At 42.4% G+C, this 15,778-nt stretch overlaps 2 protein-coding genes across 3 annotated transcripts in view; one reads left to right on the forward strand and one right to left on the reverse strand.

The window, feature by feature from the left end:
* The window catches only part of tiprl (TIP41, TOR signaling pathway regulator-like (S. cerevisiae)), a 17,596-nt gene extending 7,026 nt beyond the window's left edge, over positions 1 to 10,570 (forward strand). Inside the window, exon 9 of the transcript XR_001640818.1 lies at positions 10,560 to 10,570. The gene's annotated coding sequence lies outside the window, so the exon portion shown is untranslated. The remainder of the gene's footprint in view (positions 1 to 10,559) is intronic.
* The window catches only part of LOC107747602 (uncharacterized), a 37,522-nt gene continuing 22,404 nt past the window's right edge, over positions 661 to 15,778 (reverse strand). The window contains exons 9-22 of one of the 2 annotated variants that reach the window (XM_016562202.1): positions 13,754 to 13,880; positions 13,606 to 13,641; positions 13,426 to 13,532; positions 11,616 to 11,727; positions 10,702 to 10,811; positions 9,928 to 10,054; positions 9,819 to 9,851; positions 9,627 to 9,736; positions 5,369 to 5,495; positions 4,179 to 4,306; positions 3,979 to 4,102; positions 3,091 to 3,252; positions 2,587 to 2,746; positions 661 to 1,184 (exon numbers count right to left, since the gene is read on the reverse strand). In XM_016562202.1, coding sequence (XP_016417688.1) covers positions 1,096 to 1,184; positions 2,587 to 2,746; positions 3,091 to 3,252; positions 3,979 to 4,102; positions 4,179 to 4,306; positions 5,369 to 5,495; positions 9,627 to 9,736; positions 9,819 to 9,851; positions 9,928 to 10,054; positions 10,702 to 10,811; positions 11,616 to 11,727; positions 13,426 to 13,532; positions 13,606 to 13,641; positions 13,754 to 13,880 — 1,552 coding nt within the window. In that variant the 3' untranslated portion in view covers positions 661 to 1,095. Of the gene's footprint in view, positions 1,185 to 2,586; positions 2,747 to 3,090; positions 3,253 to 3,978; positions 4,103 to 4,178; positions 4,307 to 5,368; positions 5,496 to 9,626; positions 9,737 to 9,818; positions 9,852 to 9,927; positions 10,055 to 10,701; positions 10,812 to 11,615; positions 11,746 to 13,425; positions 13,533 to 13,605; positions 13,642 to 13,753; positions 13,881 to 15,778 lie in introns of both variants that reach the window. The other variant, XM_016562201.1, reaches the window with a different exon arrangement.

A 15,778-nucleotide genomic window follows, 5' to 3' on the forward strand; every position in this document is an offset into this window, starting at 1 on the left:
ATAACCGTTTTATAAAAGCAATAAGCCCCGTGAAGCCGTGGTTTACAGTGAACTTATAACAGCTAAGGGAGTTTTACGCACTCTGCTTCGCGTCGTAACAACGCCCCTTAGCTGTTATAAATTCACTGTAAACCACGGCTTCACGGGGCTTATTGCTTTATTTGAATATTATTACTGTCTCTCTGATCAGGACGAGGCCACAGAGCTGGTCGTGTTTGTGTTGCATTCTTTAAAGAACAAGAGAGAAACACACATGATGGGAACATCTGATGATGATGAGGATGAAGAGGTCGTCCCGCAGGTCCGTCAGACTAATAGTGCTCGTGTGTCTTGCTTGTGCAGTCGCACCGCTCTCACGCTGAGCTTCTTCAGTCTCCGGGTCTGAAGCAGCTGCTGCAGGATGAAGATAAACTGGGGCTGCTGCAGGTCTGACAAACATCATCAGTGCATGTGCTGAAGATCTGAAAACAACCGACACGCTGGAGCTCAACCTTCTGTGCGTGTCTGTGGTCCTCGTGAATCTTCATCAGGAACAAACGTCTCAGAACTGTGAGGGGTTGTGTGACTAATGGTAGCTGAATGCTGAATAAAACAACGTGTCATTTACCAAATCCTGTGTGAAATATCGTGCAACAAATATTCAAATGAACACACAATGCATTTTACGGTTTAGATTTATTGTTGAGATTCTTTAAAAAATGCTGCTTATGAGCGTCGCCGTACACGTTATATGTTTGTGGTTCATTTACGGCGGACTCGAAACCCACGTTAGTGTTCCTGAAGGACTCCAGTGAAATGACTAGCTTTAACCATCTGAATGCTTTCGTGACACTACAGCTGGAGCCAACACTTCCAGGCGGACTGAAGCATGACTTCATCTGAAACATCTGCAGAACGCATGTGAGGTTTCTGCTAGTACAAACGCGCTTCACAAGATAAAAACAAACACCTCCACTGTCACAGTGCAGTTTCAAACCGTGCTAGACTGTCCTTTCCAGGAAAACGGCCCAGAATCAATTATTGGCTTGTAGCGGAGCACTCTGAATGATGTGCTCTGGTCTCAGTCCCTGATATGCTCACGTGTGTTGCTGTGATTCACAGCACGTCGATGTCCCAGGTTTGAGTGGCGCTGTCGGCGTGAAGCGGACTCACAATCAGATGATCTCTGTCCGCGCCGCATCCACCTGAGAGACACAAGACCTTCAGATCAGAACACACTTAAACAACACCTAATATTCAGTCATATTACTGATCTGACCACACTGACACAAAACCTGAACTGATCTGATGTCTTTCCAGCGGAATCGAGTTGGTCTCATTTGGTTGTTATTTTCCTGTTTATTACTGTGAAGCTGCTTTGAAACGATCTGTATTCAGGGCTGGTTTTATGAAGGTAAATTTAAGACTTAAGAGCTTTTTAAGACTAATTTATCTAATAAAGAAAATTTAAGGAATAAACTGAAAGTCAAGTCAATTTATTTCTAGAGCAGAGTTTAAAAAAACTTAGAGTTGACCAAAGTGCTTTACATTAATAATGTACAACAACATTCCAACAGAGAGATTAAATTAATCTCTACAATACATTAAAAGCCAGAGAAAACAGATGAGTTTTTTAACTTCGCCCTGCAGTCTGTCAATGTTGTAGCAGTTCTGACACACAGTCGAAGGCTATTCCAGAGTTTAGGGCAATTATATCCCCTCTCGTAAACAAGTCTTGCCCTAGGAACATTCAACAACCTCTGATCTCCATGAGTTGTGTAAAGACAACACACTTGACAGATACGCTGAATGACAGAATCTTAAAATCAACTCTATATTGGACATGAAGCCAATGAAGGGACATCAAAATTGTGGTAATATGTTCAGGCCTTCGTACACCCCGCAGAGTTTTGCGCCAGGAACACAACATGTTATTATGTCTAAATGTAAATGTAGAGGGAGCACAAAATGTCTTGTGTTAGCAACACGTCAAAGTTTGAAACTACGTCCCACAGATCTCCATTACTTTGTAAATCATTGAACAAAAAGGCTTGAATATCTCGACTCCAAACACTAGAACATGGTCTGAGCACACTGCAAACAAGTGCTGCTCTTCCTCGCTATTTTCCGTTTTGTTTTTCAGTGCAAATTGTCCTTTGCAAATTTTAAAATCAAGATGCAAAAAAGAGATCTTGTTTCTGAGAAATTGATCAAAAAGCTGTGAATTTATGATATAAAAAAAAAAAGAAGTTAATTCATTCCTCATTGACAGATATTTGCTCTTACATAAACTGTGATTTGACTTCACTTCTTCATTTTGCATCTAAAGTAAATGTAAGGATGTTTAGATATCTGTACTGGAAAACTATACAAAATCACTGACAAAGATATTCAATTGCATTTTTCCATTATTTACAAAAATTCAGTTATTTTTTTTATATATTTTTTTTGCGGTGCATGCAACATTTAATGCCATGACTTTATGAATTTAATTTCTGCTCCGATTTAAGAGCTTTTGAAGACCCACGGAATCGGGCTGTAGAAAGAGCGCTAATAAATAAATGTGACGCACACTGTGCTTCTGCTGGAGAAGGAGCGTCCTCGTACCTCTGAGGTCCAGCGCCAGGCTGCGGTTCAGATGAGAGCAGATGCTTCCGTCCTCATTCAGACTCCAGCGCTGGTGGACACGCCCGTGCTCTTCCCATAATGCCACTGGGGCCCCGGCACAGGCTTTCGCACCGATCACAGACAGACAGCCCCCCCGCGCCTGTAGGAACACACACCCGATCATCTTCTGTAGAGCTGCTGCAGCTGAAGCGCACGTGTTGCAAAAACTGTCAAAATCAACACTGACGCTATTGGTTTACAGCAGAATCTGAATCGGTTTATTTCTGTGAAGCTGCTTCGAAACCATCTGTAGTTTATAAAGTGCTGTAGAAATACGTTTTTAACAAATTGTTTTCTGCAAACTGTGATGACAATATGAAACCGTGACATCTAGAAGAAGAAACGTCTTCCTACAAATATCTGAGAAGACTTTCAGCTCATGCCGTGGTTTATAATTTTTGACCAGATGCTGTCGACAGACGAGGACATGTTCTCCTCACTGACCGTGTTCTTCAGCAGGCCGTGGCTGAAGATCCAGCGCTGCGTGTCCAGCGAGCGATCGGCGGGACTCAGGAAGAGTTTGGCTGGAAAGGACCCGTCTGGAAGACTCTCGCTGGTCAGAACTGAACCCAGAGCTCGGCTCCGCAGCTGGATGTACGCTTTGGGCTGAAGACAGGAACACATGTGGAGACACAGGAGTGGGATTGACCGAAAGATGCTGTGTTATCTGTTTGGTGTTTCAGTTCAGATCTCATTCAGGACGAAAGCTACAACAGAATTACATTACGTGATCTTAACTAATCACAGAAGCTGGACAAAAACCGGCTGAACTTTAGGAAAAAGCCCACTGGTGCCATAACTTTAAACTTACTTAAAAATCACATTACAACAGCGTTACATGTATTAATAACACAAGCTGAACTCTGAAGACTCTTTGACGACTAAACGCTGATAAATACTTACAGACTCCTACAAGATATAGTGACATCAAGCAGAAGCTCATCAAAACTGCAATTAAAAGCACAGATTTTGTTTCTAACGTTCCCTTCACAGCAGCTGCTTGGATCGTAGACGGGACAGGAATCCTAAATCAAGTTTCATTTGCTGCTTTAATATGAATTTGTGCAAACATTCCAGATTGAATGTTTGTATATCAGATTCACTTTGATGAGACGAAACACAAATCTCTTGCATTATGTTCACACTTTTTGAGCAGATTTGTTTTGTGCCTTTGACCGGCCATTGCATTCACGTCTGTGACTGGTTACAGTGCTCAACGCTGCAAAAGCACGATGTAAATCAGTAAACCCAGATGCATACAGAAGCTGTAATCAGCTAACTGAACTGTGGCGTCCTGTGAGAGCGGTCACTGACGATGAACTGAAAGCTGACCTGTCTGAGAGGCTTCAGCGATCCGATCGTGTCCCAGCCGCTGTGTTCGGTCCAAACCGGATACCCTCCCGGCTGCAGCAGCATCTGCCGGCCCTTAAAGCGAGCGTATTCATACGCCACCCACCTGTGAGACGACAGCGGCGTGCATCACTGATTCTGAGGGACTTTAGGCAGGAGCGTGAGTGATAACGAGCTCTTACAGGCCGCTGTGGACTCTCACAGACTGGAGGAAGAAGTGGCTCATGTTCTCCGCGTCTGAACACCAGCGATCCTCAAGGCCTTCAAAACCGCTGAGAGAGAAGAGACTCACGGACGGCTCCGCCAAGCTCTGAACGGAGCAACAAACAGACACTAGCTCATGGAGTTTCTGCAGATTTGGTGAAGGCACATGTAAGAATTTAAGACAATTTCTAGTGGCAAACATCTAAAGACACTTTTAGTGGAGATGCAAAATAACTTAAGATATGAAGTCTTGTTTTCTGAGAAACTGATCAAAATGAAGCGAGTTTATGATTAAAATAAGAACAAATCTGTCAGCGGGCTCAGAAAAATCTACTTAATTCAAAGGGAAACAAGCTATTATTCCTCACTGGCAGATATTTGTTCTTGTTTTAATCATAAACAATTTTTTAGTAAAGACGACTTCATATCTTCATTTCTCATCTCCAGTACAAGATTCTTGATTTAAGGATGTTTAGATATTTGTACTGGAAAACTGAGGCTGCAGATTTGGTGAAGGCACATGTAAGAATTTAAGACAATTTAAGTTGAATGGAACACAATACATCAATATGCTCTCTAAATATCTTATACATTACAAAAATACAACTTCCTACAGATTTGACAAAAAATATAATATCCAAACACTAGAATATGGAAAAATCTACTTAATTCAAAGGGAAACAAGCTATTATTCCTCACTGGCAGATATTTGTTCTTGTTTTAATCATAAACAATTTTTTAGTAAAGACGACTTCATATCTTCATTTCTCATCTCCAGTAAGAACAAATCTGTCAGCGGGCTCAGAAAAATCTACTTAATTCAAAGGGAAACAAGCTATTATTCCTCACTGGCAGATATTTGTTCTTGTTTTAATCATAAACAATTTTTTAGTAAAGACGACTTCATATCTTCATTTCTCATCTCCAGTACAAGATTCTTGATTTAAGGATGTTTAGATATTTGTACTGGAAAACTGAGGAAGAGATTCATTTTCTGCAGTTCATGCAACATTTAATGCCACGACTTTATGAATTTAAGACTTTCTGCTCTGATTTAAGATCTTTTAAGGCGAAGGATGAATTAAGACTTTTTAAGACTAATGTCACAAATGTTTATTTCTTGTGTCTCCTGAAGTATTGTGGAGGACACTGGTTCTCAGAGACTCACGTATGGAATGGGCTTTAAAGACTTGATGGCTGTGGATGTGCAGCCACAGGAAGTGAGGTCAGGGTAATGCCCCTCCCCCAGGATATACTGGTTACCAGAGTAACACTCCTCATCGAACAGCAGCCAACTACGAGAGAGAGAGAAATTATTATTTTTTATTTCAATACACCTTTATTAATTCAAAACAGAGTTATCGACAACACAGTAACCCTGTATCCAAAACACAGAAATGGATAAAATACAGAAATGTGATTTCACTCAACACAGTCCTAAAAAATAAAACATTCTCCACAACAGCACATAAAACATTTTTAAAACACCATATGCTTGTGAACTCTTCTACATTATATGTAGTCCTATAGAATTCAAAATCAGCTTTCAGTCTGGCTCTCATCATTGTGTTTACATCAAAATCTTAAGACACTTCTATCCTATTTCTTCTGCTTGGGTCGAGAGCCATTTTTGCTTGACCTAATGTAAAATTCAACAACAGACATTTCACTCTTTACTTCTGACTGTATCTAAAACAGAGAAGAAACAAATGCTTAGAAAACGTCTCTCCAAACATCAGAAACAACTGAAAGAAAGAACCCAGTCTGTCACAATCCAAATAGCAAACACAAAGGCCAAATGTGACCCTGGAGTACAAACCAGTCACAAGGGTACATTTTTCAAAATTGAGATTTATGCATCATCTTATTTACAATGTATTTTTGGTTATTGCTACAAATATACCCCAGCGACTTAAGACTGCTTTTGTGCTCCAGGGTCACAATTATCACTTACATGGGATTAATAACAGAAATAAAAGCATTGACAGCCACAACACCATGTAGGATTCTCCTCTGTAAATCTCCGTCCTTCTTTGTCGACGGTGGTTTGTATTTCTCTCTCCACACAGGTCTGATCTTGCTGTCAAGCCCTAAATGAGCTCTCCAAGGAGTTCAGCTCTACCACTTAGTTTAAAACCTTGACAAACTATTTATACATAATTTGTCCTTCCATAACATCCAACTTATTGGTAAGAGTCTCTCTGACCTCTAACAATTGACCAGTACAGTCTCTCAAATCAGGAAAAAGGGTCAATGCAGGAAAAAGATCATCAACTATTGGTTGGCATTGCCCATTACAGTTCTCATTTAGCAAAGAAGGTTCAGTCTTTGTGAGCTCACACTTCCAAGAGTTGAGCAGTTGATTTATGACCCTGGTAGATTTAACTCCCACATGAGAGGCTAGACCTGCAGCGCAGATAAAGCAGTGTAACAATCCCAGTCGAACAGAACTGCATCACGAAGGGTCCTACTATAATCTCTACTCTGAAACGGGTCCCATGCACTACTAGTCTTTTAATAGCCACGATAAAGACTCACAGCTTGTTATTCTCTGTTTATGGATCATCCCCCAACCAATAAACAGTCCTTGATAAAACTAAATAAAACTGATTAAAAAAAAAAAGTCCATCAAAAACAAAGGCTCATCAGGACCCAAATTCCGGCCTCGGGTCAATATGGTTCGGGTTAGGGTCTCCAAACAAGGTCCATGGGCCTGACAAGGAGTGGGAAAGCAGTGAGATGAATGAGAGATGAATGAATGGTAGAAACAGTACGCTCCGTGGGACCCAATGCAGGCGGTCCCAGAAAAAGTCCACCAAAACTGCTTGTATCTCAGCCAGCAGTTGTTCTGGAGGATCCATACATGATAATCAGTGCCACAACACCAGATTGTTGATCACTGGTATACAACCCCGAAAAGACATGTGTGGCAAGATCCATTCCCATTTTCTGAGACGTTCTTCAACTTTCTCCAAAACATTTTCCCAATATTTACACACAAAAGTATCATCACCAAGATATTTAAAACCACCCTTGTTCCAAATTAACCCAGCAGGCAAAACAAGTTTCTTCCTTAACTCATCACTGATTGTTATGGCTTCACTTTTTCCCAAGTTAACCTTAGCAGAGGACAATTAATACACCAAAAATCATTAATATTTTCTACAAGGGAGTTAATATCTTCTTGTTTCTTGACAATGACAACATCATCACTGGCATATGCAGATCATCTAAAAACTCTTTCACACTCAGGAAGGCTTTCTCTTTGTGTTGGAGAGGCTCTATGGCCAGGGAGTACAGCATGACAGATGATGAACAGCCTTAAAGGGAGCACTTCAACCACCGCTGATCTTTAAAATCCTCTCCATGTCACTGTACAAGACTCCAATCATGTTCATAAGAACAGAGCTCAACCCAAACGCCACAAATACTGATGTTCAACTCTGTCAAAAGCCTTGTTCTATTGAAATCAGACAAAGTTCCCAGCCCAATGAATTGGAGAGGAACAAAATATCACAAATTAAAATAATGTCGTCAGATATCAACCTATTGGGGGTATACAGTAACACTTCACTAGCACACTCTCACCGGACACGAACCAATCACATGCCCTACAGTTCCACACCCAAAACATTTCAGCGTTTCTGACGTTACATGCACAGTATAATCAGAATCATCAACCTTAAACTTAATCATCACTCTTTTTGAGAATCACTTGAATTTGTCTCCTAAAAGACACACCATGTTTAAGATGAGGGGACTTTCAGCTGATGGGAATCATCTTGATCAGAAACACTACTTTTCCATGTTTTTCCAAAAGCTTTTTTTTCCGAAACAGGGGTGCATTCGAAATAATGACCTTTTTAGCAAGAAGGACCCTGGATTACTATTCCACTCTCAAGTAGCTGATTTACTTTGTCCACATTGTCTAGAAAGATCACATCGGCACTATTCTTTCTGGAAGCAGATTTAACACTTTCATATTCAACAATCTCACCTTCTGCTAAACTACACTCTTCAACCAAACACCCGTCAGGCGGAGACAGTTTAAAGGGCACCTATTATGCAAAATCCACTTTTACAAGGTGTTTGGACAGAAATATGTGTTGGAGTTGTGTGTACACAGCCACCTTAGAATGATAAAAATCCATCCAGTCATTTTTTAAAAATCTTTATAAAACCAAACCAGGTTAAAAAAAACGAGCGGTTTGGATCCAGACCGCAATATGACATCATATTTCGGCAGCCCCGCCCACCACTACTGACTGACAGGCGCGTTTTACCATATCCACAGCTCTCAGTGTGTTGTGCCGTCTCCGCCATTTTGTCTCGCCGTGGCGTCTCCGAGATACGGCCTGTCAAAGTTGTGGATTTGACGTGGCCACCGCTCCGGGCTTTCTCATCGAACCGAGTTTGAAGCGCCTGGGCCGCTCAGAGTTCAAACGAGCTTGGGTCTGACTTCCACCCCCTCTGAGCCACTCGTCCAAGCCGGGGAGAGCACGCCTTCCCCGGGGAGAGTGGGTGGGTCGGAGGGGGTGGAAGAACTCGGTTCGAAAACTTATATCTCAGCGAGGCGGGAGTCCTGGGAGCCCAAACTCGGGTGGGAGGTAGAGCTTCGCGGCCCTGTCCAGACGTCACCGGCCCCTGTGGTCCGGCAAGGTCCGGTTCGGAAGAAATCGGGCCGTGAAGCCGTAACTTCATGGGGCGATTTATCCACCATACCCAGAGCTAGCGACTCGGGGCCGACGGTGTTCGGACGGGCCCGAGGCCCTCTCTCATGACCCGAGTTTGAACTTTGAAGCTGACTCCGGTTCATACATGTACGGCTGAACACAGGTCCTCTCGATCTCACTCATGTTGCTTCTCCTCTGTTTATTGCCATACACAAAGCAGAGATGTCTAGGCTCCGCCCCCTTCTCAAGTCGGGCGGGAAGTTGCAGCTCATTTAAATTTCAGGAAATCCACCCTTGAAACGGCACTTTTTAGACCCGCCCCAAAAATTACATTTTCAACACATTATAATAAACGATCTGTATGGTATTTTGAGATGAAACTTCACAGGCACATTCTGGAGAGCCATAAGATTAATATTACATCTTGTAAAAACGGGCATAATAGGTGCCCTTTAATAGCGTGTCAGCGCCTCAGTTTGTGTAAGATAAACTGTTCACCTGCAGCCACACACAAAACAACAGAAAACAAGATCCCACTGAACAACACTGCAAAACATCAACTGAGAAACAAGAAATTAAGAAAGAGAGAAATTTCGAAGACTCACGAGCTTCAACACGCTCTCAGCAGCAGAGAGAGAGAGAGAGAGAGCGAGAGAAAGAGAAAGAGAAAGAGAGAGAGAGAGAGAGTGGGCTGAAGGACTGCAGCTGAATGTGTGATTTATAGCTACAGGGTTACAGTTTGTCGACTCTCACCTTCCTCGGATCACCCGCAGCGACGCGACACCTGGAACACCACAGTCAGGAACGCCGCTCTCAAACTCTCGGCTCTGACCGCTGTACCGCGTCTGGCTGTAAACACGCAGCTGCGCTCAGAGAGAAACACATTAGCAGCACACGCCAGGACTCCACGCTTGTATGTTAGCGGCACATGAAATGCAAACATACCAAAAACTTTGGTTCCGCGATCCGACAGACGTCCTGTGGTGAAAATAAGATGAATGAAAGTGTGTCATGAACTCAAACACAAAAGCGCTCACTCTTATCATGAGCTCACCCTGTGAATGGGCCGCAGTGACCGCGCTGAGCTCCGTCCAGCGCCCCAGTCCAGCAGCCCCGGATAATGACCTTTCTCTAGAACACACTGCTGTCCTGTGAAACACCTCTCGCTGTACGCAACCCACCTGAAACACACCCAGCGCTCTCCGTTAAGGGCTGTCCACTGCTCTAACTCAGGCCTGCAAAACTCAGTTCCTGGAGGACCTGTAGAGTTTAACATCAAGCCTAATTAAACGCAGCTGATCCAGCGAATCAAGTCCTTCAGGCTTATTTGAAAACTACATGGTAGTTGTGTTGAAGCAGGGCTAGAACTAAACTCTGAAGGGCGGCTGCGGCCCTCCAGGATCTGAGTTTTCTCGAAGAGAATAAGTCCACACCACAGTTTTAATGGGGGCTTTGCACCGGCTAGTTCAATCAGTCCAATTTTGCCTTGGGGCCAAATCCCCGATTGATAACTATGTCGATAACTATAAAGTTTTAATAATCGCTCTAACTCAAAGAATATAGTGAAGTCCACAGCACAACTATAATGATATCTATATTGTTGGAATCACTTTCAGAAGGTTTTTTTCCGGCTGATGAATGATAAAAATATTGACAGCCAATCAGAATCCACTCAACTTTAATGAGCTTGAGCGTTTAAAGCAACAGACGCCAAAACTGCAGCATGTTTATAATAAACTATGTGCTGGTGTGAGCGCTAATATAGTTATCGTTCCTGGTGTGAACAGGCCTCTGCTGGCTGAGATTCGTATGGTGCGGATGAACTCACGCTCCGCTCTTCACGCAGACGCCGTCGGTCTCCTGCAGATCGGGGATCTCCTGATGCTCGTCGATGTCCTCATCACAGATCTTCAGACTCACTGCAGGCTGCAGGAAATCCTGAGGGAGAGACCAGCACTCACGTCACAGCACAAACCCTGCTCCGCTCGCTCACATTTACTGCAATGATTCCACTGATCTTCTCTCATCCTCATCTTTCATTCTTAATTAGAAAATAGTTATCAATGTTATCTTGTGCAACAATACTGAGCTGACTAAATAACAGGCTTTCTGCAGGTTTTATTAAAGTAAATTTATAACTTTTTAAAGACCTTTCTAAGACTAAGTATAAGTAGAACAATGTCTTGTATTAGCAATACTTCAAAGTTTGAAAATACTTTTTTTTTTATTCCTCACTGGCAGATATTTGTTCTTGTTTTAATCATAAACTCACTTTATGATCCATTTTTTAGTAAAGAAGACTTCATATCTTCATTTCTCATCTCCAGTACATGATTCTTGATTTAAGGATGTTTAGATATTTGTACTGGAAAACTGAGGAAGAGATTCATTTTTAGCAGTTCATGCAACATTTAATGCCACGACTTTATGAATTTAAGACTTTCTGCTCTGATTTAAGATCTTTAAGACCTTTTAATTTGAGGAAGGGCAAATTAAGACTTTTTAAGACCCGCAGAAAGCTTGAATAATAACACACTGGCCTGCTATAAAAGCTGAAGTGTTTGCACAAGCACAGACAGGCCTGATGAAGACGTTTAAGGACAGACCGATAACACAGCATCTGCATCATGAAACACACAGCTGTCAAACACACACAGTCAGAGCAGACCGCTGGCGGACAGACACGACAAAGAGTGCATGAAGATCAAGCAGAGAACAGACGGAGAGACGAGGACGACTCACAGTCTGAACACAGCGCAGCGACTGGATCCACAGCTCCGTCCCGCCGAACAGACGCGTACAGTCTGAGTATTCCCCCTCCTCCAGCACACACTGATGACCTCTGAACCCTTCGCTGGAGAACGCCACCCATCTAACACACACACACGCACTCACACACACACACACACAGACACAGACACACAGACACACAGACACATAACCACACACACATAACCACACACATAACCACACACACACACACACACACACACAGACAGACACACACACACATCAGGGGGTCGCACACCGGACGAGAAGCACAGCGCCGCAGTACGTCTAGGACAACTCTCAGGTATCAGCAGTCAAAAACAGTTCATCTAATCACCAAACAGGCAAAAGTTTAAAAATGAACAAAGATGCGTCAATGAGTTTGAAGTAGTGTATGGTATTTGACAAAACAGAGCAAACGGGATGAGAAAGCGCAATCTATATTACTATAGCTCTCTATATAAAGCATATGGACTTTATTCAAGCCACAGAAAGACAAACGCTTTGCTGAAAGATGCACAAATCTTCCAGCCTAGGATGAAGTCATTATGTACATTAACATTAATTTGGGACAAATATAATGTGATTTTATGGAAAACTATGTGAGTTGCGCGGCAGGATTTTGAACAGCGTTCTGAGTCGCTGCGGACAGTCGCCGGTGTGTGAACACTCAGAAAACAATGTGCTCGAACTTTAAAGACGTCCAGTGAGCGAGCTCATTAAAGGGACACACACACCGGATGAGAAGCTCCGCATCACGCCTCTAACGTTCAAACACAGCGTTTTCTGAGTGTTCACACACCGGCGACTTAAATTACGTTACATGCATTAAATGCACATTATGACTTCACTCTAGACTGGAAGATTGTGCATTTTTCAGCAAATAGTCAGCATATAGTCTGTACATGAGATGCCTAAAAAAGGACCCTGAGCTTTGATTTGGAAAATATTTACCATCGGAGCATATCTAGATCTCAAACTGATCTTTGTGCTTGAACACTTTTTGTTCTATATGTGAGCCTGCAGCACAAAAGCAGTGTTAAGTCGCTGGGGTATATTTGTAGCAATAGCCAACAATACAATGTATGGGTCAAAATTATAGATTTTTCTTTTATGCCAAAAATCATTAGGATATTAAGTAAAGATCATGTTCCATGAAGATATTTTGTACATTTCCTACCGTAAATATATCAAAACTTAATTTTTGATTAGTAATATGCATTGCTAAGAACTTCATTTGAACAACTTTAAAGATGATTTTCTCAATATTCTGATTTTTTTGCTCCCTCAGATTCCAGATTTTCAAATAGTTGTATCTCAGCCAAATATTGTTCTATCCTAACAAACCATACATCAATGGAAAGATTATTTATTCAGCTTTCAGATGATGTATAAATCTCAATTTGTGATTTGTAAAAAAAAAAAGTGATTTTTTTTTTTTTATTACATTTTATTATATTTATATTTTTATTATATCATTTACTTTTGGACATCAATCAGGTTTTTGGCCCTTGGGCGCCTCTGGTGCGTTATGTAAAGATAATTAATAACACCGATTGCCCTTTGTCTTTGTTTTTTCAAACACCTAATTTCATCAATGATACTTTGTTAATTATTGACGTGTGCTTTTGGCGATCAGATTTACTGTTTTGAACAGCCGTCTTAAACGTGCTAGACATGACGCAGCACTTCTCATCCAGTGTGTGACCGGCGTAAGAGAGCAACATGACCATGTCTGTAAAAGTATCCCATGATCGCTGGGTTCTGTGGCAAAGACACGCACATCCCACCCGTGACCCGCAGAGACGCAGCGGTGTCCGTCAGATGGGGCGCGTGATCCAGCAGCTCCCTGAACACACCCTGGAACTGCGGCTTCTCGAACAACAGCATCTACACAAGAGACACAGCGATCACATGCACTGATCTGAGAACAGCTGTGAACATCAGCGTGTGTCTGACTCACCTTCGGGTCCAGCGGTCTGCTCACCTGCAGCCCACCCTGCGTCAGGAACACAGCACACGTTAGTTTGAAACGCATCAGATCAAACTAGCATGATGCTTATGGAGAGCTATGTGATTGTGTCTGAGGTCGGGAAGCGCTGCCTACGCACCAGTTTTAACGGCCGGAGACTCTTCACGCAGGACAGGAGGGAACCCTGGAGAACCGGCGTGACTCTGCCGTCAGTTTCCAGAACGGCGGATCTGCCGCTGAATCCAGGCTGCTCATGAACCACCCAGCTACACACATATTCAGGGAACAAGGACAAAACACACATAAACCAGTGCCAGCACCACACCGGCTGACATGCAGACGTGAACTCTGGTAGTAAATAAATAGAGCAAACCTGGGGTCCGTTCTTCGTACCTCGCTTGATACATCTGAGATGATTCGACAGATGCCGGATCTTTTAATCCTGATAACTGATCTCTGGCTAATTTGGTTCTTTAAACAAGTTAACGGATTTGATTAAAATATCTGGATTAAGTTGTCTGAGATTACTCTCTGGTGACATGTTCAATGGAAAGGAAAGATATATCGATACTCGAAAGCAGTGCAGTGACTGGCTGGCGGCGAGACAGCAACGTAATGACATCATATCTTTAAAGGGATAGTTCACCCAAAAATGAAAATGTGATGTTTATCTGCTTACCCCCAGGGCATCCAAGATGTAGGTGACTTTGTTTCTTCAGTAGAACACAAAGAAGATTTTTTTTATGAGGTTCCATTTGTGTCAAAAATGAGTCGACTGCTTTGTGTTTTGTACTATACATTTGTCTTTGTCTACAGTCATTGCCTTAACTCAAACCGTTGCAGTCTGTCAGCCCTCTTCCAGTCCATCTTAGGCAGATAAACATCAAATTTCCATTTTTGGGTGAACTATCGCTTTAAGATCAAGGAAACAGCCCAGCCAGCAAAATGACGAAAGTTCTTAAACAGAAATATAATGTGTAACCGTTTTTAAGTGATTCCAAATTATTTTTCACCATTGCTCAGTGTCAAGAGTATTCTAATTAGCAATTAATTTAATTTTGGAGCAGATTTGTTATACGTGACAGCATTAAATAAAGTTTCTTAATCTAGAAGATCCATCTTAAGACATTATGGCTGTGTTTAAATTAACTGTGCATCATAAAAGCATTTTGAGATTTGAGAACTGAGTCTCCTGCGCTGCATTAAAGCGCACCACTCAGATTAATGCACCACTCAGACAAACACGACTGCATAGAGATCATTAATCCTTCACGAATAAATCTCTCAATGTAAAACTGGTTGTGTCTGTAAATAATTGAAATGTTGCGTAATCTATAATAACAAAGGAATTTTAAAATTATTATCTTTTAAAATGATTGAAAGAAAGCAGCAGTGTCAGGACAGACTCTCAGTATCACCTTCACTTAAAAAGATGCGATCTAATCCTGTTTATGTGAAAGAAGCTGCTCCCGAGCAGGTTTGAGCTCACAGACCTGGTGCTATGACAGCAACTCCAGGATGAGCTTCGAAGAACCGAATAATCCTGGATCATGTCAAATCAGCAACAATCACATCCAGCTAAGTGTGTAATCTACATATGAAGAACAGACCCCTGGTGTCACTGTCAGAAGCATTTCAAATGACCAGCTGGTGATCAAGACTAAAGCCAAGTCAACAAACTCAAAGCCTAATGGATAGAGAGTCGGACTTGTAACCCAAAGGTCGTGGGTTCGAGTCTCAGGTCCGGCAGGGACATGAATAACCAGCGCTCTCTTTGCTCTCTTCCACTCTCAATACCACGACTGAGGAGAGACCCTTGAGCAAGAACAGAACCCCCCACTGCTCCGGGGGTGTGTGAGTGAGAGTGAGAGTGAGAGTGAGATTGAGAGTGAGTTTGAGAGTGAGAGTGAGAGTGAGTGAGAGTGAGAGTGTGTGTGTGTGTGTGTGTGTGTGTGAGAGTGTGAGTGCGAGTGTGAGAGTGTGAGTGAGTGTGTGTGTGTATGTGTGTGTGAGCGAGTGCGAGTGTGAGTGTGAGAGTGAGTGTGTGAGAGAGTGTGAGTGTGAGAGCGAGTGTGAGAGTGAGTGTGAGTGTGAGAGCGAGTGCGAGTGTGTGAGAGAGAGAGTAAGAGTGTGAGTGAGTGTGAGTGAGTGAGTGTGAGTGTGA

This window comes from Sinocyclocheilus rhinocerous, unplaced genomic scaffold, assembly GCF_001515625.1.
Source record: "Sinocyclocheilus rhinocerous isolate Xijiao unplaced genomic scaffold, SAMN03320098_v1.1 scaffold4515, whole genome shotgun sequence".
NCBI classification, from domain to species: domain Eukaryota; kingdom Metazoa; phylum Chordata; class Actinopteri; order Cypriniformes; family Cyprinidae; genus Sinocyclocheilus; species Sinocyclocheilus rhinocerous.